At 46.3% G+C, this 26971-nt stretch overlaps 1 protein-coding gene across 5 annotated transcripts in view; it reads right to left on the reverse strand.

Moving 5' to 3' along the window:
- KLHL32 (kelch like family member 32) overlaps positions 1 to 26971 on the reverse strand; it is a 437153-nt gene that overhangs the window by 300726 nt on the left and 109456 nt on the right. For 2 of the 5 annotated variants that reach the window (XM_075338392.1, XM_075338391.1), the window contains exon 2: positions 8560 to 8648. The exons of 1 other annotated variant lie outside the window; for it this stretch is intronic. In XM_075338392.1, coding sequence (XP_075194507.1) covers positions 8560 to 8582 — 23 coding nt within the window. In that variant the 5' untranslated portion in view covers positions 8583 to 8648. Of the gene's footprint in view, positions 1 to 8559; positions 8649 to 26971 lie in introns of those variants that run through there. 2 more of the 5 variants (XM_075338393.1, XM_075338394.1) reach the window with 1 other exon arrangement.

A 26971-nucleotide genomic window follows, 5' to 3' on the forward strand; every position in this document is an offset into this window, starting at 1 on the left:
AGTGGGATCGACTACACTCCCCCAATTACCAATTACCTCAACAGGGACCGCACTGAGGCCTATTCCTCCCCTGAGGTGGGGGTAGTGCACCCTTAAGGCCCTGTCACACACAGAGATAAATCTTTGGCAGATCTGTGGCTGCAGTGAAATTGTGGACAATCAGTGCTAGGTTTGTGGCTGTGTACAAATGGAACATGTCCATGATTTCACTGCAACCACAGATCTAGTTCTGTGTGTGACGGGGCCTTTACTTTTATTTGACACTTTAGAGGTTAATACTGGTGGGCAATGTAGACGGTGTTTAATAAGGACCGCAGCAATGATAGCACGCAGACACTTGGTCTCACAGAAACTGCCCTAACTGACAACTTCCCCTGTCTGCCAGTCTATCACAGGGTTATGCTGTTTCAACCATGGAAGTACCAACATGATGGGAGTGGGCAGACCCTCTAAGACATAGCCGGATAAACGTTTCTTATGAACCGAGCCCACCTGCAGGTGGATATTAAGCATGGTATGGGTAAACTTTCTCTGCCTGAATGGAGCTGAGTAAATAGCCTGGATGGGAATAGACCTACATGCCAGACACAGAGTCTGCGCTATGCAAGAATCTATTAAATTGTCACCGTCTCCGCTGTCCTCCAGCACAGAGATTGTCTTAGTCTTCCTACCTCTGCTGTGTTGGTATACTGGGAAGTATAGATGGAGGAGGTGTAGATAGCCTGGTCGCTTCCCTCCACTCGACCAGGAGGACGTGGTTTGCTGCCAGACGGGTTTGGCTTATTGCCAAATGGACTGGATTTAGGTCTTATAGGACAGGCCCCGATGTAATGACACTTGTCCCCACAGTAAAAACAAGACCCAGATCCATGACAAACTGCAAGTGACTCCATGTGAGGGGAGGAACCCCCAACTGCATAGGTTCGTCAGCTTGCACCAGTGGGAAATGTTCCCTGGGGAAAAAACAGGGGACAGGGTCCTAGAGGGTCTCTCCCTGAGATGGCAATGTACTTGTATAAGAAGAGCCATGGCGGCCTCTAATAACTCTAGGGCGGAGTATTGCACCAGAGTATCCCTCAGCCTACCTGACAACTTCTCCATGAAATGACTCCTAAGCACAGGATCATTCCACTGGGTGTCAGTAGCCCACCTCCAGAACTCTGAACAATACTCCTCTACTGGCCGCGCCCCCTGCTGGAGTTTACGGATTTTGGATTCTCAGAGCTTGATGCCATCAGGATCTCTGTACACTTATTCCAGAGCCGCGAAAAATTAATTTACTGACCGTAATGCCTGAGATTCGGTCAGTAGAGAAAAAGCCCAGCACTGGGATCTCCTCGCAACAGGGAGACAATAATCCCCACTCTCTGGTCCTCATTCCCGGAAGTGCGAGGTTGGAGCCTGAAATAAAATTTACAGGCCTTCGTGAAGGTGGTAAATTTATCCCTCCCACCACAGAACTTATCCAGAAGTGCTATCTTGGCTTCCAGTTGAACCTGGGTGTAAACCAAGGCCAGAAACCCACAAATTTGCTGCAACTGCTGCACTACTTCAGTAGCGCATGTCAGACATCTCGTAAGAGAAGGTCTGAAGCAGTTGAGCGAGTGCAAATGCCTGAGTCATAAGGACGCAGGAAAAAATGTATAAGGCTGACTATAATTTCACGCAATGGGTGTGGTGAGCATGTTCAGACCAACTGAGGTCTCAGGCGCAACAAAAAAACACCTAAACAACATCCCAGACAAGGGGGAAACACCAGTGACACAATAACAATGGTGGCCTTTGCACTAGTGGGAGGGTAGATGGTCACCTTCTAACCTTACCTGGGCTGACACTGCTCTCCTAACAAGTCAATATACAGTTTCCGCAACTGTCGCCGAGCAGCACCTTGGGTCTCTAAGAAACCTTATAGAGGCCCTGATTAGTGAGTGGCGGGAGTGGTTCACTAGACCCACCACTGCACTAAACAGACAAAAGGGTAGGGAGACAAAGAGGGAATAAAGAACCAAAAGAGGAGAGGATACGACTTCAAGACTTTCCGCAGCAGCTTCCTTCCTTCAAGGCGGCTTTCCTGCAAATGTTTTGTATAGTCAGCAAAGCTTGCAGGGCACCCTAGCTATTTAACCACAAGAGGGTGTGACTACAAAACAGTTGCAGCTGACCTCAATTGCAGCAGAGCTGCAAACAGAAAAACTGGCATTAACTACTTCAATGCAAAAGGAAGCAAAATTACATTTAAATGTAGAGCCCTAGAGATAAGGCGCTCCAGACTTCAAGCTGCCACTAGTCTCCAATTACAAGGAAATAATCATGACAGATATTGAGGAAAAACATGCATATATGTCTTTTTAGACAGTGTATGTAAACTTCTGGTTTCAATTGTACATACATACACATTCAAATATATGCTCACAGCACTTTCCCCTATTAAAAATAAGAAAATATGACTGGTAATGTTGTATCCTATAATATATATACCTATATAATAAATTTACGCATACCGTAAAAGCCATAAATAGAAAAAAAAATGTAAATGCCAACATTTTTAGGTTGACACACTTCTTTAAACACTGCAACAAAAAGCAATCAAAATGTCACATTTGGCTGAGAACAGTAGTAATATAAACGTTGGTTTGGCACAAAAAAAAACAAGACCTCAATGAAAACATTTTAGATTACTGTTTACAGTTATAAAAAAGCTAAATGACGCCCAATAATATTCCTGATATTTCTTTCTTAATGCTAATTATGTATTTGCATTACCATTCCCAAATGATATTTTTATTTGTCATCAAAGCATTCTAAGAGACATCACATTTTGTATTCTGTTTGACGCAGCTTTCTAAGGTTTTTTTTTTTGCAAAATGACTTGTATAGTTTTTTGACATCATTTTGGGATACATACAATATCATAACTATATACTCACTGTGTTTTGTTAACTATTATTTATAAGCTTTTATGGGTAGAATAGAACATAACAGTAATACGGGCGTCACACGAGACGATCTATCGTGCGATGCATCGTCGGGGTCACGGTTTTTGTGACGCACACCCGGCATCGTTTGCGACGTCGTCCCGTGTGACACCTACGAGCGACGCAAAACGTTTGCAAAACGTGTGCAAATCGTTTATCTGTCATTCGTCGCTCATTTTTAAAAAATCATTTATTTTTCTTTCAGCTGGTTGTTCATCGTACCCGGGGTAGCACACATCGCTACGTGTTACACCCTGGGAACGATGAACACAGCTTACCTGCGTCCCGCGGCACCCGCCGGCTATGTGGAAGGAAGGAGGTGGGCGGGATGTTTACGTCCTGCTCATGTCCGCCCCTCCGCTTCTACTGGCTGGCCGCTGTGTGACGTCGCAGTGACGCTGAATGTCCCTCCCCCTTCAGGAAGAGGATGTTCGCCGCCCACAGCGAGGTCGCTCAGCAGGTAAGTACGTGTGACGGCGGTTTAACGACTTTGTGCGACACGGGCAGCGATTTGCCCGTGACACACAAACGACGGGGGCGGGTACAATCGCTCGTGCAATCGCACGATAGATCGTACCGTGTGACGCCCGCATAAGTCCACCATAGTTTTTGGCATTTTCTTTACACTGCCTATCATGTAAAAGCTGCCAAGTGTTACATTTATTGTCTGGGTCAGTAAAAAATGTTGATACCAACACTTTGTATAATTTCTTTTAATGTTTTACTGTATTTAGGTAAGCATGTCTTTATTTTTGCACAATGAAAGTATATTTTAAATAAGTTCTAAAGTTTTGTTTGTTTGTTTTTTTTATGTGATGAATGGGTTTTTTTTAGGTGGAAATTTATTTTACTGGTATTTTATTTTGGGAGGAGAGGGAGATGGGGTAATAGGTAGGGAGAAAAGCAGAAAATTGCCCTTCAAAATAAATGATGTGATACTTTTATCTAATGGGTTTTTAGGCTTGTGGATACCATGGATGTTTTTTAAGATTTACAATTTAAAAAAATCAAATAAAATGTAAAAAAGGAGGTACATTTTTTGGAAGGTGGGCGTTCATAATACTTTCTTTTTATAAGCTTAAATGAACTTAATTTTAAAGTTTTACTACCTAATACTGGAGGACTTGCTTTAAAATATATAACAATCCAAAGCATTGCTATAATGCTATTAAGCCATGTGTCTTCTGAAATTCAGAGCTGATCCGACCTTCCAGACATAAGAGAACATTATGCGGTGCCAAAGAGCCACAAAGATAATGTATTGTTTACCATTTGTTCTTCTTATTCAATATAAGCAAATAATAAAATGGCACAAAGCACCACTTAAGCGTTTTTTTTTTTATTTAAAATGCCACAAAAACATTGAAATTAAGCCCTGTTCTCCTGTCTTATAGTCATCTGCAGCCATCTTCATCTTTTTCCAGAGTTGCTCCAGTAGGTCTCTGCCGATTTGTGACCTGCCGGCAGCACCAGTGTTTCATTGAGTGTGCCGGAAGTCACAACTCAATACAAGTCTATAAGAACCTCGTTCTGGGCCTGCTCTAGCTCGCATAGACTAAAGGGGGCTTTACACGCTATATCGTTAATGTTTGGTCGCCGGGGTCAAGTTGTTAGTGACGCACATCCGGCGTGATTAACGATATCGCAGCGTGTAATACTTACCAGCGACCTTTGGCGACCTCAAAAATGGTGAAAATCGTTCACCATGGAGAGGTCGTCCCAAAGTAAAAAATCGGTAAGGGTTGTTTAGCGTTGTGGTTCATCGCTCATGCGGCAGCACACATCACTATGTGTGACACCGCATGAGCGAGGAACGTCTCCTTACCTGCCGCCGGCACCAATGAGGAAGGAAGGAGGTGGGCGGGATGTTACGTCCTGCTCATCTGCACCCCTCTGCTTTGATTGGCCGGCCGCTTAGTGACGTTGCGGTGACGTTGCTGTGATGCCGAACGTCCCTCCCCCTTGAAGGAGGGATTGTTCGGCAGTCACAGCAACGCCGCCGACCAGGTAAGTATGTGTGACGCTGCGTAGTGATAATGTTCGCTACGGCAGCGATCACAAACAATCGCAAGCGCGACGGGGGCGGGTACTTACACGGTCGCTATCGCTAGAAATTGCTAGCGATATCGCTACCATGTAAAGCCCCCTTTACAGTCTCTGACAGAAGTTCTGTCGCTTATCCATGTTATGTAAGTAAAAGCTTATAACCCGACTTTAAATTCATCCATTGGTTTCATAAATTACTCTTTTGAAAGCTGAAACCCTCCCAAATTTGGTTTAGGCTATGAAAATAAGTTGCTGCAAAGAGGGGCTGGCTTTGCATTTTCTAACCAACAAACGTTACCCCTGAGCAGTTGTATTGTGGGGTCTCTTCAAATCTTTTTTTAATTCTTTGTACTTGACGCTGAGACACCTCCGCAGTGGATCTGGTCTTCAGCCTCTTGATAATCAAGGCTTTGGTCGCAGGGTGGAATTTTGGAATGTTGTCAGTGGTCAAGTTGCAGTTCAAGTGAAGGTCTGGGGTGCTGGGTTTCTTTTTATACACACCCACTAATTAACCGATCATTTAGTGAGCACAGGTGAGGATGTAAACGAGGATTGAGTGCATTATATGACAAGGCGACAAAACGTTTGTCTTGCCAAAATATGACCTTTCTGTGTTCATTAAATGATCAATATTTCAGCTTTACAGCAACTTTATTTTCACAACCTAAACCAAATTTGGGAGGGTTTCAGCTTTCAAAAGATGAATTTATAAAACCAATGGATGAATTTAAAGTCAGGTTAAGCTTTTATTTACATAACATGGACTGTACATTGAGCGCTTGTGACGTAACTTCTGACTTCCGGCCAGTAAGAAGTTACTGTCACAAAATGGCACCATGGGACCAGAGTGGGGCCGAAAAAGGATGAAGCTACCAGAGTGTGAGTATAATAGCAGCATGGGACTTACAATTAAAACACCACTCCGGTGCTGAAATAAAACAAGCAAATGCTGGAGTGGTGCTTTTGGCGGTTGGTGACTGTTCACATTAAGTCATCAGGCTTTGTCCACAGGCTATTTACTTCATGCAGCATTTGCTTGGACCTGTCCCACCCACAGCCATGACTCAGTCATGGGTACGGGATTGAAATAGACCAGGTGAGTGCTGCTAAGAGCAGTTCTACTATTCATATGTGAGGCCGTATGGCACATTTTATAAAAATATTTTAGTGTAGGACTGCCTCAAATGAGATTTGCCGTGACGTGGCGAGGCAGCTCAAGAAATTGCAATTTTTTGCCAAAAATCTGAACATTTTTATAAGTACAGTTTGGAATGTTTAGTGCTGAAGTGCACATTTGGTGCTGGCTTTTTGTTTTTTCTTCATTGAATTGGTCGGTGGTTGACCTCCACCTTGCTATGCACCCCTATTTGGGATGTATTCCACCTGTCTAGATTTTGGCGGTTGGTGACTGTTCACATTAAGTCATCAGGCTTTGTCCACAGGCTTTTTACTTCATGCAGCATTTGCTTGGACCTGTCCCGCCCACAGCCATGACTCAGTCATGGGTACGGGATTGAAATAGACCAGGTGAGTGCTGCTAAGAGCAGTTCTACTATTCATATGTGAAGCCGTATGGCACATTTTATAAAAATATTTTAGTGTAGGACTGCCTCAAATGAGATTTGCCGTGACGTGGCGAGGCAGCTCAAGAAATTGCAATTTTTTGCCAAAAATCTGAACATTTTTATAAGTACAGTTTGGAATGTTTAGTGCTGAAGTGCACATTTGGTGCTGGCTTTTTGTTTTAACCCCACATTTTCAAGAATTATAAACACTATATATCTAGAAGTTCCTTTACAATTCCACGTCAAATAAAGGCTCCTGTACTCGTTCATTATTTAAGGAGTTCTCATTCTACTGTCATTGATAAAGCACAGAGTGAAAATGCGATATATTTTCTGTTAAATGTGTTGTGCAGGGAGTGAAGTGAGAGAACGAAAGTATAGAAACTTTACCCCATGTATCTCTTTCCTTTTAGCTGTTAGGCATCAAAATAAACGCAAAAATAAGTGAGGCATAGGGTTAACAATACAAGTCTTTTCCAATCAATGGACTGTTCACAAGAACAAGAATAAAGGGGCAATTACACTGAAAGATAATCGTGAATCGCAGCTGTTAAAAATTCTCTTTCACGAATTTCGTGTAAATCAGGTGTACAAATTACCTAATGAATAAGCAAAATGTTCGTTCATTGGGTGAAATGATCATTTGGGCAGCAAAAAAAAAAAAATCATCATTCTTGGAAGTACATAATCCTCTGTAAATGGGTTTTGCACTGCCAACAACTATGCCAGCCTATGCGCACTGAGCGATTTAGTATAGTTCACTCACTGTCATCGTTTCCTTTGGGAAACTCAGGTTTATTCTACATGTCTCATAGAACATAGAAATACAAGAATGAGCCACAAAGAGGTAATATCCTTGCTTCCTCCTCCCCCAACAATTTTATAATGATGCTATGTAATGATATTATTAATTTTAAAGGGGTATTCCACTACTTAGATAATGATGACCTACCTTCACGATAGGTTATCAATATCAGATAAGTGGGTGTCTTACCTCCCCCTTCCTGTTATTATCACAAATGAGCTGATAACAGTCATTCAGCATATCTTCAAACACAGTGTGGAGGCCTTTCTCTGCTCCTGGTGTTAAAGAAGTTTTCCACTTCTAATGTGATCCCCTTTATTTTATCCTAACTCTTCCTAACTAACAATTTCCTAATATACTTCTGCTACCTACACTGCTCCTATTCTCTCTGTGGCTCCTATATTTCTCTGTTGATGTTCTGGCTTTCATCCTTCCAGTCTGTAGACTGGAATCAGACAAACTGAGTAGGGCACGTGACTGCTGTTGGCGGGGCTTCTGCTCTGTGAGTGACAGCAGTCTGGTGCCCAGATCATACATCGATCTCCTATAAGCCCCCACCAGTGACATGTTCTGCTCAGTTGCTCCAATTTCAGTCTGTAGCCGGAAGGATCAAAGCTACAACAATAATAAAGGTTTTTACGAGCCTCTTAGAGATAAGCTTACAAAAGCAGGGTAGGTAGCAGAAGTATGTGAAGAAAGTGTCAGTTAGGAATAGTTAGGATAAAAGAAAGTGGATCACATTAGTAGTAGAAAACCTCTTTAAGCTCTTATTCATTGGAATAGGAACTGAGCTGCAGCCTGAGAATGACAGTGTATGAAGAAGCTACTTTACATCTAGCTGCCACAGGAGTCTATAATAGCTAATAGGTTAGATAGTCTGTTGTTGGACCCCTGCCAATCTGATATCATTGACCTGTCCTTGGAATCAACTTCTCTCTGGTTAGCTCTCACAAAACTAAACTTATGTTTATAGTTGAGAAATATTAGCATTAACTGCTGTAAGCCCATGTAGTTTCGGAAAGTCTCTTTTCAAGTGCTTAACCAAGCAAAACAGGCAAAGCTTTCAATTCACATCTGCCTGACTAACCTGAAAGAGGTTTCAATTAAGAACAATCTAAATGAGCATGACAAGCTCTCAGAGCTTGGAAGAAGTGCATGGCACATTTACCTGAGGCATATCTCAGAAGGCATCGTCCAGGTCGGTTCCTCTGAGTCTTCACACTTAAGATTTAGAGAAGGAACAAACAAGCATTCCAGCTGCAACCAAATATAAATAATTAGAAAAATTTAGTAATTTGTAAGAGAGAAAAAAAAAGCGGAAAAAAAATTCTGATATATGACAAACCTTTAAGCCCTTTAAGCTTATACTGAGACACACCAATCTCAATGTAACCCATTACATCAAACTTCCTGCATCAATATAATGAGCTTCAAAGATACACTATTGATTGATCAATATAAATTTCACTTTGTTGTGTCCTTTTAAATCATTCTCAATTCATCACAATGCTTCTTTCCAATATAAACATATGCATTCACTTTGATAATACTTTCCCCCGGGGTGTTCTAATGAAGTCTGTGAACATTATTTATATTTATTTATTACTTATTTATGGCACCACCATAGTTCACATTACTGTACAGAGATTATCAACATTCACAAGAGTAACAGTCCCAAATATAAGTCACGGTCTAATTTCCTAATTCCAACTCATACATAGACTAGAGTCCATTTCCTAGGAAAACAGCCACCTCTGTCAGTGTGTTTTTGGCATTTGGGAGGAAAGCAAAGAGCCTTTTTGAAACCCATGCAAACACAGAGAAGATACTAAAGCTACACACATGTTGTCCTTCATAAGATTCCAACCTGCGGCCCTAGTTCTAGAAGACAATAGTACTCATTACTAAAAGCTCCCATACACATTAGCTAACTCTGATACAATGGACTATTCCTTACACAGCAACGCTCGGCTCCACCAAGAGAACCTGTGTTCTTTATACGAGAGCCGCTACCACACTCCTTTGGAGTTAGCTTATCTCCAGGGATAGTAAAATGATTGGCTGCTAAAATTAGGAAGGCAGGATCCTTCTCTCCCCAGCAACCATTAGATCCCACCAAAAATGGTGGGTCCAGACAACTGTAGTCTATTGTGTATAGGGTCATTAACGCAGTATTAACTCTTATATTATTCCTTTCAATACTGAGAAGACTGAAAATGTCAAGAATATACAGAGACAGCAGAGAGTTGCACTACTATTAAGGCCCAGTCACACACAACGACTTACCAGCGATCCCGAAAATGATGCTACCTGATAGGGATCGCAGGTAAGTCACTGGGAGGTCGCAGGTGAGATGTCACACAGTCAGCTCTTACCAGCGATGCAGGAACAATACAGGTTGCAGTAGCGACCTGTATAACGATCTCAGCAGTCACTGGGACTCTGTCACACAGTGTCAAACACAGCGATGGGTCCTGCCCAGCAGGACATCGCCTTTGAAGAAAATGGCCTGGACCATTCTGCAACGACCATTCTGGATCTGACAGCAGGGGCCTGATCGCTGGTAGGTGTCAAACATAACAAGATCGCTAATGGGATCGCTACTGCGTCACGGAAACCGTGACTCAGCTGCGATATCGCTAGTGATCTTCTTATGTGTGACGGTACTTTTAGGGGTACTTCTCACATAGCGAGATCGCTAGTGAGATCGCTGCTGAGTCACGGTTTTGGTGACGCACCAGTGACCTCATTAGCGATCTCGCTGTGTGTGACACTGAGCAGCGATCTGGCCCCTGCTGTGAAATCGCTGCTCGTTACACACAGTGCTGGTTAATTTTTTGGACATTGCTCTCCCGCTGTGAAGCACACATTGCTGTGTTACCTTAGTTACCAAGCGCAGCATCGCTTCCACGCATCGCTGGTGGCTGGGGGCTGGTCACTGGTCACTGGTGAGATCTGCCTGACTGACAGCTCACCAGCGATCATGTAGCAATGCACCAGCGATCCTGACCAGGTCAGATCGCTGGAGCATCGCTAAAGTGTGACAGTACCGTAAGTCAAACTTGCCCTGTCTTAGATTTACAGTACTGTGTAAAAGTTTAACGCAGGTTTGAAAAAGGGCTACAAGATAAGAATACTTTTGAAAGTAGAAGTGTTATCATGTTATTTTTATCAATTACTCAAATGCAAAGTGATTGAACAAAAGATAAATCTAAATCACACCAATACTTTGTGTGACCACCCTTTGTTCAAAACATCATCAATTCTTCTAGACACACTTGCACACAGTTTTTGAAGGCATTTGACATGGCGGCTGTTGAAAACATCTTAGAGAACTAACCACAGATCTTGTGCACATATAGGTTTGTACAAATTCTTCTGTTTTTCATGTCATCCCATACATACTCAATAATGACGTGACCAAGACTCTGCAGGTGCAATGTCATCACTTGCAGTACACCTTCTTGTTTTTAATTTTGAGCCAATGAAATGCCTAGCTGACTATATTCCATGATGGATAAATATCTGTCTTTGTTTATCATTATTGATGACACCAATAAATGGGTAGCGTTGATGTCAAGCTGCCACCAAGGGGAGCCGGAGCTCTGCAGCAGAAGACTCTAAACGGAGCAACGAGAACCATGAAGTAAATACACAGTGTTCTCGTACACTGCCTCACAGCACAGCTGGGGAGCAGAGCTGCGGGGCATGCGAGGAATAGTCAGGCGAGCCGGGTCAAGCACAGTACGGGCAGAAGGGCAGAAGGAGGACCGGAGAAAAGAGCAGAAGCAGAGTTAAGGTCAGGCCGAGGTCAGTACCAGAGGAAGCAACCAATGGGACTCATTTACACTTATCTACTGTTCCGACATCTCTGGCCTGAAGTGGTCGAAAACTACACATCTGACATGGAAACAAAGCTAAGTGACTCAACTATACACAAAAACATAAGAACTGGGGTGCAAAAATACTCAACAAGTGCTCTGGATAGGTGAGTCAGAATTCAAAATATTTGGCTGTAATAGAAGGCAGCTTGATACCAAAAGGATGAAGAGTGGTACAATAATGATGGTCTTCAAGTGAAACATTTCCCCTAAATGGAGTTGGGGATTTGGTTTTGATTTATTGTGTCCTCCATTCTGAGAAATAAAGACATACACTTATCTAACATGCAATACCACCAAGAAGGCTTCTAACTCCAACTCTAAGGGCGGCTTTGCATGTGGCAACATCGCACATGCGATGTTGGTGGGGTCAAATCGAAAGTGCCACACTTCCGGCGTCACTTTCGAGATCGTAGTGTGTAAATGCTAGAGGATACGATTAACGAGCGCAAAAGCGTTGTTATCGTATCATCGTTGCAGGCTCCGACTTTTTCATAATTATGCTGCAGCGACAGGTACGATGTAGTTCCTCGCTCCTGCGGCTGCACACATCGCTGTGTATAACACCGCAGGAGCGAGGAACTTAACCTTACCTGCCGCCGGCGGCTATGCGGAAGGAAGGAGGTGGGCGGGATGTTTACATCCTGCTCATCTCCGCCGCTATTGGCCGCCTGCCGTGTGACGTCGGTATGACGCCGCACGACCCGCCCCCTTAGGAAGGAGGCGGGTCGCCGGCCAGAGCGACGGTCGCAGGGCAGGTGAGTGCATGTGAAGCTGGCGTAGCAATAATTTTTGCTACGCCAGCTATCACAAGATATTGTACCTGCGACGGGGGCGGGGACTATCGCGTGCGACATCGCAGCATCGGCTTGCGATGTCGCAACGTGCAAAGCCCGCCTAAGACTAACTCCAAATGTATTCTGCAGCAGGAAAACAACCCGAAACATACAGACAATGTCATTAAGAAGTTTTTTCATAAAGAAACAAGGAGTCCTAAAAGTGATGATACACAGTGCCTTGCAAAAGTATTCACCCTCCAGGCTTTTTACCTACTTTGTTACATTACAAACTGTGTTATAATATTATTATAATCCAATTTGCGTGTGATGCATCAGCACTAAATAGTGTAAGTTGGGGAAATGAAGTAAAACAAATAGGCAACAATTAAGTTTGCGGGATAAAGTAAATAAAAATTGCCATGTGCATATATATATATATATATATATATATATATATATATATATATATATATATATATACACACAGTATATATTCACCTCTTTTGCTATAAAGCCCCTAATAATTTCTTATGCCAGCAATTAGCTATGAAGACCAAAGAGATGTCTAGGCAAGTCAGAGGCAAAGTTGTTTAGAAGTATAAGTCAGGGTTGGGTTCTAAAAAAAATCCCAATCTCTGATATTTACAGGAGCACCAGCAAATAAATTATTATCAAATAGAATGGTATGGGCCGCCCACTAAAACTTACCCGACTAGAAATCAAATGTAACCCTGAAAGGGCTACATAGTGTCACGCTCCCCGGGTCCCCTGCGCTGCTCCCCGGCTCACCTGTCACGCTCTCCAGCTCCCCTGCCTCGCTCCCCGGTTCTTCGGTCCGGTCTCCGCCGCTCCCCGCTCTCCAGCGTCCATCGCCTGCGCTTCCCAGGCATCCTGGTCCCCGCTCCCAGCGCCCGTCGGCTTCTCAGCCCCAGCCCGGCTCTGCTGCTTCCTCCCCTCAGCTTCCTGCTCTGGCTTCTGGCACCCGGGCCGCGCGCATGCGCATTAGGGCGCGCGCGCGGTCATTGACCCTTTCTTAAAGGGCCAGCGTCAATTGACAGGAAATGAAGCACACAGGTACAGGGTATAAAGGGGTTTAATGTCCAAATGGGCGGGGCCTGATCTTCGTGTTTCTCTAGCTAGGAGTCAGGTCTCCTTGTGTTCCTGTGAGATACTCACCTCTCTCTCTTCTAGAGCCGATCCTGCCGTGCCATCCAGTCCTGCCGAATCCCGAGACCCGAACGCTGTCTATCTGCCATCCTGACAGTCCGTACCATCTCTGATCCCTGCGGTGACCCGTCATCTCGCTCCCAAGGTTCCGGACTCCGCCTGACATCATCTCGGCTGCCGAACCTGAGCTCCGTCACCTGGACTACCATCAGTGACTCCGTGGTCCCAGGGACTTCTCCGTTATACTCTTGTGCACGGACTGTTCAGCTACCTGTAGTGCTCCAGCTACCGGACCCCTTACCATCATCAAGGAGTTCGGCCCAGTGGATCCACCTCCTGGGTCTGTCCGTCCACCTGGCCCTAACAGTAAGATCAGGCCATGGATCCCGCTGAAGCACTAGCAGCCTTACAGGAGGAACTCCAACGCCAGCGTGAGACTCAGACCCGCATGCTGCAATTCATGTCTTCTGTGGACGCCCGCCTGAACACGCTACAAGAGTCAGTTACGTCTTCAGCATCCCGGGCTTCCACTAGTCAATCCACGGCTCCAGCTCCCGTGGCGACTTCTTCGGATGCTTCCAGACTTCGTTTGGCCTCACCACCCCGGTACGCCGGAGACCCCAAGACCTGCAGGGGATTCATAAACCAATGCTCCCTCCATTTCACGCAGCTGCCGCATTTGTTTGCCTCCGACCAAGCCAAGGTCGCCTTCATCATGTCCCATCTAGAGGGTGAGGCACTGGCGTTGATGAACCCCTTGTGGGAGAAGGGGGATCCTGTGACCACGAACATCCAAGAGTTCCTGCAGGCATTCCGTGGCACCTTTGACGAGCCAGGACGCGCCTCCGCGTCTGCTTCATCTCTTCTCCGGTTACGTCAGGGGACTCTGACGGTGGGTCAATACGCAATCCGGTTTCGCACCTTGGCTTCGGAACTCGGGTGGAACAACGAGGCCCTAACCGCCGCCTTCTGGGAAGGACTCTCGGGGCGAATTAAAGATGAGCTGGCGGGTCGTGACGTACCGTCCACCCTGGATGCCCTGATTACTCTAGCGACTCGAGTGGACATTCGCTTTCAGGAGCGATCCAAAGAGGTGTCCCGTGAGAGACGTCCGGTACGGCATTCCTCTCCTCCGCAGAAGCCCGCCGTACTTCAGTCAACGGCATCTGGGGCCTCCGTCCACGAGCCCATGCAGATCGACCGTGTGCGGCAGTCTGAATAACGTCGAGCCGAGCGGCTCGCCAAGGGCCTCTGCTTTTACTGCGGAGAGGGCACACACCTGCTACGCTCCTGTCCAGAGAGGCCGGGAAACTCCAAAGCCTAGGGTTGGTAGGAGAGGCCACCCTAGGTGCTGGGACTCTCTCAGACCCGGTTACGTGGACTGTGCAAGTGACAACGGGAGAGACGCGGTTCACGGCTGAGGCGTACCTCGATTCTGGGGCCGCAGGCAATTTCATCCAGCAGGCCACGGTGGACAAGTACCAGGTGCCTGTTACTCCACTCGACAAGCCCCTAGTGATTGCCTCTGTGGATGGGAGACCCCTCTCTGACACCATCTCCTGGATCACCAGGCCGGTCGAACTGCGTATCGGTGCCCTGCACACCGAGAACATCGCTCTCTACGTCCTCCCACACATGTCCCATCAAATCCTGCTGGGAATTCCCTGGTTACGGACACACGAACCATCAGTCAGCTGGGGCACTGGTGAAATCACCCGATGGGGCTCTTCGTGCCATGATAAATGTCTGAAGACCATACAACCCATCCGACGACCTCCGGTTCCAGAGAACATACCGGGACTGCCCTCGGCCTATTGGTCCTTCGCGGACGTCTTTGATAAAAAGGAATCTGAGGTACTTCCGCCACATCGTCCTTACGATTGTGCCATTGACCTGCTTCCGGGAACAACACCACCTCGAGGACGGATATATCCATTGTCTCCAGCCGAAACAAGGGCCATGTCTACCTACATCACAGAGAGCCTGGCAAGGGGATTCATTCGGAGATCCTCCTCTCCTGCTGGAGCAGGCTTCTTCTTCGTTAAGAAGAAAGAAGGCGACTTACGCCCATGTATAGACTACCGGGGATTGAACCAAATCACCGTGAAAAACAAGTACCCTCTGCCGCTCATCCCCGAATTGTTTGACCGGCTTAGAGGAGCTCGTGTGTTCACCAAGCTGGATCTTCGGGGTGCCTACAATCTGGTCCGCATCCGCTCTGGGGACGAATGGAAGACCGCGTTCAATACTCGCAATGGGCACTATGAATACTGCGTGATGCCCTTCGGCCTGTGTAACGCACCAGCAGTCTTTCAAGAATTGGTGAACGACGTTTTCCGGGACCTTCTCTACGTCTGTGTGGTGGTGTATCTGGATGATATCCTTGTTTTCTCTCCGGACCTCCAGACCCACAGAGAGAACGTGCAGCTGGTACTTAAAAGACTGAGAGAGAATCGTCTGTACGCCAAGTACGAGAAGTGTGTCTTTGAGCAGTCTTCTCTCCCCTTCCTGGGTTACATCATCTCCGATACCGGACTGCAGATGGATCCAAAGAAGGTCTCCTCCATTCTCAACTGGCCTCCTCCTTCTGGACTGAAGGCAATCCAACGCTTCCTGGGGTTCGCCAACTACTACCGCCAGTTCATCCCTCACTTCTCTGCTCTGACTGCTCCTCTCTCCGCCTTGACCAAGAAGGAGGCTAATCCAAAGGACTGGTCACCTGCGGCCGACGCCGCGTTTGGCTCTCTGAAGCGGGCATTTGCCTCCTCTCCTGTACTCCACCGTCCGGAGTTAAACCGCCAGTTCACCTTGGAGGTGGATGCCTCCTCCTCGGGAGCCAGAGCAGTGCTCATGCAGAAGTCCTCCTCCGGGAAGATGGTGACTTGCGGATTCTTCTCCAAGAGCTTCTCAGCGCCTGAACGCAACTACACCATCGGTGACCGAGAGTTATTGGCAGTCAAACTGGCTCTGGAGGAATGGCGCTACCTTCTGGAAGGAGCAGTGTACCCCGTGATTATTTTCACGGACCACAAGAACCTGGAATACCTGCGGTCCGCTCAGCGACTGAACCCACGGCAAGCCAGGTGGTCCTTATTCTTTGCCAGGTTTGATTTCCAGCTCCATTTCCGACCCGCGGACAAGAATGTACGCGCTGATGCCTTGTACAGGTCTTTCATGCCCATGGAGCAGGAGGAGGAGACTTCCCAACCCATCATCTGTCCTAGCAAAATCATTCCGGTGGCCCCTGTCACCCTGGCCCAGATACCGCCCGGGAAGACCTATGTCTCTGAGACCGACAGGAAAAAAGTGTTACACTGGGGACATGCCTCGAAAACAGCCGGTCATGCTGGTCAGAAGAGAACATGGGGTGCGATTGTACGTCATTACTGGTGGCCATCCCTTCGCACGGACGTCGCTGCTTTTGTCTCTGCCTGCTCCTCTTGTGCCAGGAACAAGACGCCCAAACACCTGCCATATGGCCGTCTTCTGCCTCTGCCGATACCCTCAGTTCCGTGGCAACACATAGCGATGAACTTTATTACGGACTTGCCATTGTCCTCCGGACACACAGTCATATGGGTCGTGGTGGATCGGTTCTCTAAAATGGCTCATTTCGTCCCTATGGCTGGACTGCCCTCTGCTCAGGAACTCGCGGACGCCTATATACATCACATCTTCCGCTTGCATGGCTTTCCATCACACATCGTATCGGACAGAGGAACTCAGTTCACCTCCCGCTTCTGGAGGGCCCTCTGCAAACATATGGGAGTGACTCTGGACTTTTCTTCTGCCTACCATCCTCAGTCTAATGGCCAAGTGGAAAGGGTCAATCAAATCTTGACCTCCTTCTTACGTCACTACGTCAACGCCCATCACGACGACTGGTCCACGCTTCTTCCTTGGGCTGAATTCTCCCATAACCACCACATCAGTGAGTCGTCCTCCAGCTCTCCCTTCCATGTCGTTTACGGACTTCAGCCCTCCGTCCCATTGCCTGTATCCCCTTCTTCGGATGTCCCTGCTGCTGATGCTGTAGCCCGTGACTTTGCAACCATTTGGGACTCTGTCAAGGTGTCCCTTGGGCGTGCTTCCCTGCGGATGAAGAGACACGCAGACAAGAGACGTCTGGACCCTCCGTGTTTCTCTCCTGGAGATCTAGTCTGGCTTGCTTCCAAGTACGTCCGATTGAAGATACCATCCTACAAGCTGGGTCCTCGCTACATCGGGCCGTTTAAAGTCCTCAACAAGATCAATGAGGTCTCCTACCAGCTACAGCTCCCGGCCACGATGAGGATACCCAACTCATTCCACGTCTCCTTGCTCAAGCCGGTTGTCCTTGGTCCCTTCTCCGCTGCTGCCAGTTCGGCTCCTCCTCCTATTGCCGATGACGACATCTATGCGGTAAGAGATATCGTGGCCATGAAAACCGTACGGGGTCGACAGTTCTTCCTGGTGGACTGGGCAGGGTATGGTCCTGAGGATAGGTCCTGGGAGCCCCGGGAGAACGTGGGTACTCCGCTGATCTGTGCCTTCCTGTCCCGGTTGCGGGGAAAGGCGTGGGGGGGGGGTACTGTCACGCTCCCCGGGTCCCCTGCGCTGCTCCCCGGCTCACCTGTCACGCTCTCCGGCTCCCCTGCCTCGCTCCCCGGTTCTTCGGTCCGGTCTCCGCCGCTCCCCGCTCTCCAGCGTCCATCGCCTGCGCTTCCCAGGCGTCCTGGTCCCCGCTCCCAGCGCCCGTCGGCTTCTCAGCCCCAGCCTGGCTCTGCTGCTTCCTCCCCTCAGCTTCCTGCTCTGGCTTCTGGCACCCGGGCCGCGCGCATGCGCATTAGGGCGCGCGCGCGGTCATTGACCCTTTCTTAAAGGGCCAGCGTCAATTGACAGGAAATGAAGCACACAGGTACAGGGTATAAAGGGGTTTAATGTCCAAGTGGGCGGGGCCTGATCTTCGTGTTTCTCTAGCTAGGAGTCAGGTCTCCTTGTGTTCCTGTGAGATACTCACCTCTCTCTCTTCTAGAGCCGATCCTGCCGTGCCATCCGGTCCTGCCGAATCCCGAGACCCGAACGCTGTCTATCTGCCATCCTGACAGTCCGTACCATCTCTGATCCCTGCGGTGACCCGTCATCTCGCCCCCAAGGTTCCGGACTCCGCCTGACATCATCTCGGCTGCCGAACCTGGACTACCATCAGTGACTCCGTGGTCCCAGGGACTTCTCCGTTATACTCTTGTGCACGGACTGTTCAGCTACCTGTAGTGCTCCAGCTACCGGACCCCTTACCATCATCAAGGAGTTCGGCCCAGTGGATCCACCTCCTGGGTCTGTCCGTCCACCTGGCCCTAACACATAGTTCCCAAGCAGAAACTGGAGTATCTGTCCATTCTACCACAATAAGCCATACACTCCAAAGATTTGGCCTTTATGGAAGAGTGGAGAGAAACAAGGATTTACTTACTGCTAAATATTGGAAGGCTCATTTAGATTTTGCCAAAAGACAAGTGGTACTCCCCAAATGTACGGAAAAAGGTGCTGTGGTCAGATGAGATCAAAATTGAACTTTTTGGTGAGCAAGGTAATGGTTATGTCTGGCGCGAAACCAACACAGCTCATCACCACAAGAACACCATCCCCACAGAGAAACATGGTGGTGGCAACATCATGCTCTGGGGATATTTTCTGGTAGCAGGGACAGGGAAAATGGTGCAATTGAAGGGGAAGATGGATGGTGCAAAATATATGGATATTCTGGAGAAAAACCTGTTTCAGTCTGTCAGTGATTTGAGAGTGAGACGGAAGGTTCACCTTCCAACAAGACAATGACCCAAAGCATACTGCTGAAGCTACACTCGAGTGGTTTAAGGGGAAACCTGTAAATGTATTGGAGTAGCCTAGTCAAAGTCCAGACCTGTATCCAATTGTGGTCAGACTTGAAGATAGCTGTTCCCCAAAGGAAACCATCAAACTTGAATGAGCAGTTTGCCTTGAGGAATAGGCAAATATACCAGTGGCAAGATGTGGAAAGCTCATAGAGCTTTATCAAAAGAAATTTGCAGCTGTTATTGCCGGAAGCGTAGGCTCCACAAAGTAAGGACTTTAGTAGGGTGAATAGTTATGTACACTGAAGTTTCAGTTATTTTGTCCTATTTGTTGTTTGCGTCACAATGAAATGAAAACCAAAGGATCACAGTTGTAGGAATGTTCTTTACATGAACTGATGCAAACCCTCAAAAAAAAATCAGTGAAATTCCAGGTTATGAGATAGCAAAACACAAAAAGTGCAAAGGGGGAGAATATTTTTGCAAGACACTATAGTCTCGACAGTCGTGATCTCAATATCAAGTATTTGTGGTATTAAATGAAGACACAGAATGATCCTTGAATGATCTTTAGCTGAACTCCTTCACCCCCAAGACTTCCACCAAGTTTCCACTTTCCTTACCAGGCCAAATTTTACAATTCTGACCAATGTCACTTTACAAGGTAATAATCCTCGAATACTTCATTTTCCAGAAATGCTTAGACCATTTTTTTGTGACACATCGAACTTAATGTTAGTGGCAAATTTTGGTCAATATGATTTGCTTTAATTTATGAAAATAAGAAAATTTTTACAAAAAAATTGAAAATGTTGCCATTTTTAATGTATGATTTTTTATGCCTATAAACAACAGTTAGTGGATGACGCTACTGACCCGCCGCTGCTGCCGCCACTGGCCGCCGCTGCCACCATGGACCCGCCGCGGCTGCCAGCGCAACCTCTGCCTCCTGTGACCCCGCTTCACCACCACTGCTGCCCCCTCCGGTAACAGAACACTGGATTAAAGATGGACCCCATTTTTATTTTTTTACCTTTCTTTATCTCTAAATTTGGGGTGCGTCTTATAATCCGGTGTGTCTTATAAAACGAAAAATACAGTATATCATTATTATTTTCATGTTACTTTTTGATCGTGTTTTATTCCAATTTTTTGAGCAGTATGATAAAAAAGCATAGTTGTTTTTACACTTTTTTATAGTATCCACTGAAGGGGTTAAATCATGTGACAGTTTGATAAATCGGGTGATTCTGGACTCAGCAATACCAAATATGTGTACTTTTTTGTTTATGTTTGTTTATACATAAATATACGTATTTATTGGTATAATATTTTTTTCATCTTTTGTTCTTTACTTTTTTATTATTTTTAAATAGTTTTACAGTTTTTAAAGGCTTTTTTCCACTTTATTACTTAGATTTTTACTCAGCCTTGCAATACAACCCTGGGGTCAAATTCCACCAAGTACATCTGCAAGGAGTTTGTATGTTCTCCCCGTGTTTGCGTGGTTTTTCCCAAGGTACTCCGATTTCCTCCCACACTCAACGAATTAGATTGTGTGCCCCAATGGGGACAGTGATGATCATGTCTGTAAAGCGCTGTGGAATTAATAGCGCTATATTTCAGGCCTGCTTTCACATGTCAGTGATTCTGGTATGTATGTGACCATTTTTAGACGTACCAGAGTCACGGACATACGCAGACCTATTAAAATAAATGGTTCTGCGCGAGTTTTAGCTGACTGTGTCTCTGTGTGGCATACAAGCATGTCCATGATTTCCGCACGGAGACATGTCCATTTTTTCTGGCATCGCTGATATCCCACGGATCGCACTATGGTGTGATCTGTGAAACAGGTACCAGAAAAACATATACATTGAAAATAAAAAGCTTTTTAAACTTACCCGCCTCCAGCAATGCTGTCTCTGGCCGTTGCTCTCTGCTGCTTCCAGGCCAGCTAGCTACGTCCATGCATATGCAGTTATGCACTGCACAGCTGACCTGGAAGTAGTTGCAGCAGTGAGAGACACAGCATCCGAGAGACATCAGCACCATGGACAGCAGGAGCGAGGACAGGTGAGTTTATCTCCATGTGCTATCACGGATCACTAATCACGGATAGCACATGTACAGCCTGTGGGTGCCGTGAATCACGGCACACGGAGGGACATATGCAATTTTAACATGTCAGTGAAAAACGTCTGTGTTTTTCATTGGCGTGTGAAACAGGCCTAAGAGAGTAAAATAGATTAATTAAGATGAAATAAATAGATAAATTAAGATCTCCCTGCTGTGTCCCTTCAAAACTCTGACTTGATGCTGTTTTGAAGGAAAAGGGTAGTCACAGTAATTATTGATTTGATTTAGATTTCTCTCTTGTTCATTCACTTTGCATTGTGGTAATGACAAAAATAAACTATTAACTCTTCTATTTTTTTTTTTATATCATTCTTACTTTGCAGTTTTTTTCAACAGCTTTTGCGCAATCTTGTATTTTTGGCTAAATGTAACTCAGTCTCAAGCCAGTAGGCCACTACAAAAAGAGTTAATTCTCCCAATTTGTACAGGTCCTAAGGTCTATCTAACTAGGTTCTCTTCTATTCCAAACAGAAGTTATTCTAGTTCTTTCATATAACCCTGGGAACCACATAGCAATGAACAATGACTTATGACTAGGAATTGTTTTTTATCATGACTTACATCTGACATTAAAGAAAGTCACCCTTCTCCCCAACAGTTAGGCCATTTTCAGATGAGAGCATAATTTTCAGCCTGTATCATTCTCATCTCAAACCAACGTTTGGGGCCTTTGGAGAATCAGATTCTTGTCGTTGGTGACTGATTTTAATGAAAACAATTGTGAGAGTGGGAAGAAGATGTAAGGTAGTTAAAGAAAAGTTGATTAAAATTCTTGTTACAACTTATAAATTTGGTCGGGAAGTGATCATGATGTACTGCTCATGTACATGGACGTGCCACAATATAACAATAGCAGTATGTTAATATCAGACCCTTACATGAGGGAATTGTTCAGCAAGGAGAGTAGATATGTCTGTCAAAGCTAAGGAATTGTATTCAGCACTTTCAAAGCTGTTACTTTTAGCCATGTAATTGCCTTAAAAGTGGAACTTATTATTCCCTGTGAAGTACAGCAGTTCACACCAATAGTTTCGGAACAGTAGATACTTGAGAAGTGAAAGAAAATGCAACAAAACAAAATTAAAGCTCAACAAAGCTCCAAAGAAAACAGTAAGAAGGTTGAAAAATGCATTCAAATATAACCATTGTAGCTTGTGCCTGAGTAAACCTGTCCAAATGTAGAAAATTCTCTCGCTTTTTAACCCATTGCATTCCATGAGGTAAAAGTATGATCCACATCATCTCCATGTAACTAACAGTGGACATGTATATGCTGACCTCAGTTCTTTTCTTTTTTTGGTGCTCTGCCTGTAAAACACTAACAGGATATACATAGAAATGCACGGGTATTGCAGTATATTATTGAAGAAAACAGATGATGACATAGTCAAGTTACAAAGCAGTGTTAAAAAAATATTTAGCTTTTTAAGAAAATGCAGATGAGAGAATATTGTGCTTTAGTTGCATGGGAGCAAGATCTTAGAACTGGGTTGTCCTCCTTTGATGGTGAAGATGATTCCCGACTATCTTGTTTTTTATAGCTAAGATAGACACAATGTCTTGTATTTCTTCAAAGATTGGAGTAGATAAAGGACATATGCCATGTACCATCTGTTGGAAGCCAACATAGACAATGTATGCTGAACTAAGGGGTACTGCACACACAGCGAGATCGCTGCTGAGTCACGTTTTTTGTGACGCAGAAGTGACCTCATTAGCGATCTCGCTGTGTGTGACACTGAGCAGCGATCTGGCCCCTGCTGTGAGATCGCTGCTCGTTACACACAGCCCTGGTTCGTTTTTTTATTGTTGCTCTCCCGCTGATAAGCACACATCGCTGTGTGTGACAGCGAGAGAGCAACGATCCTGAATGTGCAGGGAGCAGGAGCCGGCGTCTGACAGCCTGTGGTAAGCTGTAACCAAGGTAAATATTGGGTAACCAAGGTGGTTACCCGATATTTACCTTTGTTACCAGCCTCCGCAGCTCTCACGCTGCCAGTGCCGGCTCCTGCTCCCTGCACACGCTAAGCTAAGTGGTGTACGCTGGTAACTAAGCTAAACATCGGGTAACCATACCCGATGTTTACCTTAGTTACCAGTGTCCACAGCTTCCAGACGCCGGCTCCGTGCAAGCGCAGCGTCGCTTGAACGTCGCTGCTGGCTGGGGGCTGGTCACTGGTCGCTGGTGAGATCTGCCTGTTTGACAGATCACCAGCGACCATGTAGCGACGTAGCAGCGATCCTGACCAGGTCAGATCGCTGGTGGGATCGATGCTGCGTCGCTAAAGTGTGACGGTACCCTTACAATTGGATCCATGAACTTTGGATAACACCAAAGGTTACTAAGGACCTACATCAAAGAAATAGGCTTTATACTGTGAGGGGAGTTATGTATCAGTGAGACAGGAAAGCAATTGTGCACCCTGTGGGGTATCGCCCTTTGTTCTGTTAATAGATTAAAATGTGCACCTACTCTTGAGATGGACATTGTGCCTCTGGCCCCTTGTAAATTATATCTGTATGAAACCTGTGTGCATTGTGGAATATAAACCATTATTCTTGGATATCTGTCTGAAGCCAAAATGGCGTTTCAGCCTGTCCTCAGGCTTTCTGATGCAATGACCTTTCCTAAATACAATGATGCCATCCACAGGAGGATGAAGACTACTGCAATCAGTTTGTAAAGACCCTTGACTCTTTTATCCATTCTGGACCTAAGAATACCACCTCAGGAGTGTCCACATCAAATGCTTCCCTGTTGTGGATCTTCTGCTTATCCTGAGTAGGTTATATGATCAGCCTAAGGCTACACAAGCAGGATTTTTACCCAAAGGCTGGAGTCACACTTGTGAGTGACTCCCACGTACAATGCATGAGTCTCGCATCGCGTCAGCTGGCAAGGCCTGCTGCTCACCGGACAGGAGTGGGTCTGCCACATGCATTTCTATGCAGCTGACTCACTCCTGTCTGGAAGCAGCTGGCCTTGCCAGGTAACGCGATGTGAGACTCGTGTATTTTACACGAGAGTCACTCACAAGTGTGACTCCAGCCTAAAGGTCCAGTCACACTAAGCAGCTTACCAGCGATCCCAACAACGATAGGGATCGCTGGTAAGTTGCTAGGAGGTTGCTGGTGAGATGTCACACTGCGACGCTCTAGCGATCCCACCAGCAACCTGACCTGGCAGGGATCGCTGGAGCATCGCTACACGAGTTGCTGGTGAGCTCACCAACCAGTGACCAGCCCCCAGCGCCGCGTGGAAGATGCTGCGCTTGGTAACTAAGGTAAATATCGGGTAACCAACCCGATATTTACCTTGGTTACCAGCGCACGCAGCTACACGTGCAGAGAGCAGGGAGCATCGCACACTGAGCGCTGGCTCCCTGCTCTCCTAGTTACAGCACACATCGGGTTAATTAGCCGATGTGTACTGCAGCTAAATGTGCACAGAGCAGGGAGCAGCGCACAATGCTTAGCGCTGGCTCCCTGCTCTCCTAGCTACAGCACACATCGGGTTAATTAACCCGATGTGTCCTGCAGCTACATGTGCACAGAGCAGGAGCCGGCACTGACAGTTAGAGCGGCGGAGGCTGGTAACAAAGGTAAATATCGGGTAACCAAGGACAGGGCTTCTTGGTTACCCGATATTTACATTGGTTACCAGCCTCCGCAGAAGCCGGCTCCTGCTGCCTGCACATTTAGTTGTTGCTCTCTCGCTGTCACACACAGCGATGTGTGCTTCACAGCGGGGGAGCAACAACTAAAAAATGGCCCAGGACATTCAGCAACAACCAACGACCTCACAGCAGGAGCCACGTTGTTGCTGGATGTCACACACAGCAACATCGCTAGCAACGTCACAAAAGTTGTTCGTTAGCAGCGATGTTGCTAGCGATGTTGCTTAGTGTGACGGGGCCTTAAGGGAGCTTTCCTCAGATAACATCTGCAAAGTTGATTATGCAAAGTCAAGTCCTGTCAGCTAAACAATCTAATATTTGTCTAAGGGTATGTGCGCACTAGGCGTTTTTTTCACGCTGCGTTTTTATGTGCGTTTTTGTCTAAAAAACGCACCCGCGGCTAAAAAAAACGCGGCAAAAACGCATGCGTTTTTGCCGCGATTTGGTGCGTTTTTTGCTGCGTTTTTGCTCACTGCGTTTTTAATCAGTGCACAAGGCCATTAAAGATTGTTGATGAAAAAAAAAAAAAAAAAGGTCTGATGTCATTTCCTTCTTCAAAATGTTCATTGTATGCAGGAGAGCAGACAGCTGCAGAACTACAAGTCTCAGCATCCTCCATTCACTAGTGTATGGAGGAGAGCAGACAGCAGCTGCAGAACTACAAGTCTCAGCATCCTCCATTCACTAGTGTATGGAGGAGAGCAGACAGCAGCTGCAGAACTACAAGTCTCAGCATCCTCCATTCACTAGTGTATGCAGGAGAGCAGACAGCAGCTGCAGAACTACAAGTCTCAGCATCCTCCATTCACTAGTGTATGCAGGAGAGCAGACAGCAGCTGCAGAACTACAAGTCTCAGCATCCTCCATTCACTAGTGTATGCAGGAGAGCAGACAGCAGCTGCAGAACTACAAGTCTCAGCATCCTCCATTCACTAGTGTATGCAGGAGAGCAGACAGCAGCTGCAGAACTACAAGTCTCAGCATCCTCCATTCACTAGTGTATGCAGGAGAGCAGACAGCAGCTGCAGAACTACAAGCCTCAGCATCCTCCATCCAGGACTGTATGCAGTTTTTTGCCCAAAAAGAAAAAAAAAATGACTTGGGCTTCGCCATATTTTTGTATGCTAGCCGGGTACAGCAGGCAGGTACGGGCTGCCCCCAACCCCCAGCTGCCTATTTGTACCCGGCTGGGAACCAAAAATATAGAGAAGCCCTTTTTTTTTAATTATTTCATGAAATAATTAAAAAAAAAAATGACGTGGGCTTCGCCTAATTTTTGAGTCCAGCCGGGTACAACTAGGCAGCTGGGGATTGGAATCCACAGTGCAGGGTGCCCATGCTTTCTGGGCACCCCCACTGCGAATTGCAGTCCGCAGCCACCCCAGAAAATGGCGCTTTCATAGAAGCGCCATCTTCTGGCGCTGTATCCAACTCTTCCAGCTGCCCTGAAGCCGGGTGGCTAGCTAGGTAATAATGGGGTTAGGGCTAGCTGTATAGCTGGCCCTAAGCCCGAAATTCATGGTGTCACGCCAATATTAGACATGGCCACCATGAATTTCTAGTAATGATAAAAAAAAACACAACACAGAGAAAAATATTTTTATTAGAAATAAAACACAACACAATTAGTGACTCCATCTTTATTGAAATAAACCCCCCTCCGCAGTAATCCTGGGTTAGGGTCCCGCGCCGTCCAATCCGGATCCAATATCATCTGATCGGTTTGCTGGAAGGCAAAGCGATCAGATGATGTGTCAGGATCAAGTGCCTGAATCCCATCACCCATCAGCTGATTGTATAAAAGCCGATTATACAATCAGCTGATGCATCAGTAGAAAAAAAAAAAAAAAATAATACTCACTTATGTGCTGTGGTGATTACCGGCAGCTCCTGGAGCGATCGATTGGACAGGAGTATGATCCTATACGATCGCTGCCGGAGCTGCCGGTAATCAGCTGATGAAGTCCCCTGACGGCAGGATCAGCTGATAGCCGGCCGGGCGCGAAAAAGCCGGCGACACCGCGATCAGCTGATGCGTCAGGTGACTGCATCAGGTGATCCACCGCCAGGTCCTGCAAGCAAGGTCCTGCCCCGGGGAGACTGCACACAGCCAGAGCGGCGGGA

This window comes from Anomaloglossus baeobatrachus, chromosome 3, assembly GCF_048569485.1.
Source record: "Anomaloglossus baeobatrachus isolate aAnoBae1 chromosome 3, aAnoBae1.hap1, whole genome shotgun sequence".
NCBI classification, from domain to species: Eukaryota; Metazoa; Chordata; class Amphibia; order Anura; family Aromobatidae; genus Anomaloglossus; species Anomaloglossus baeobatrachus.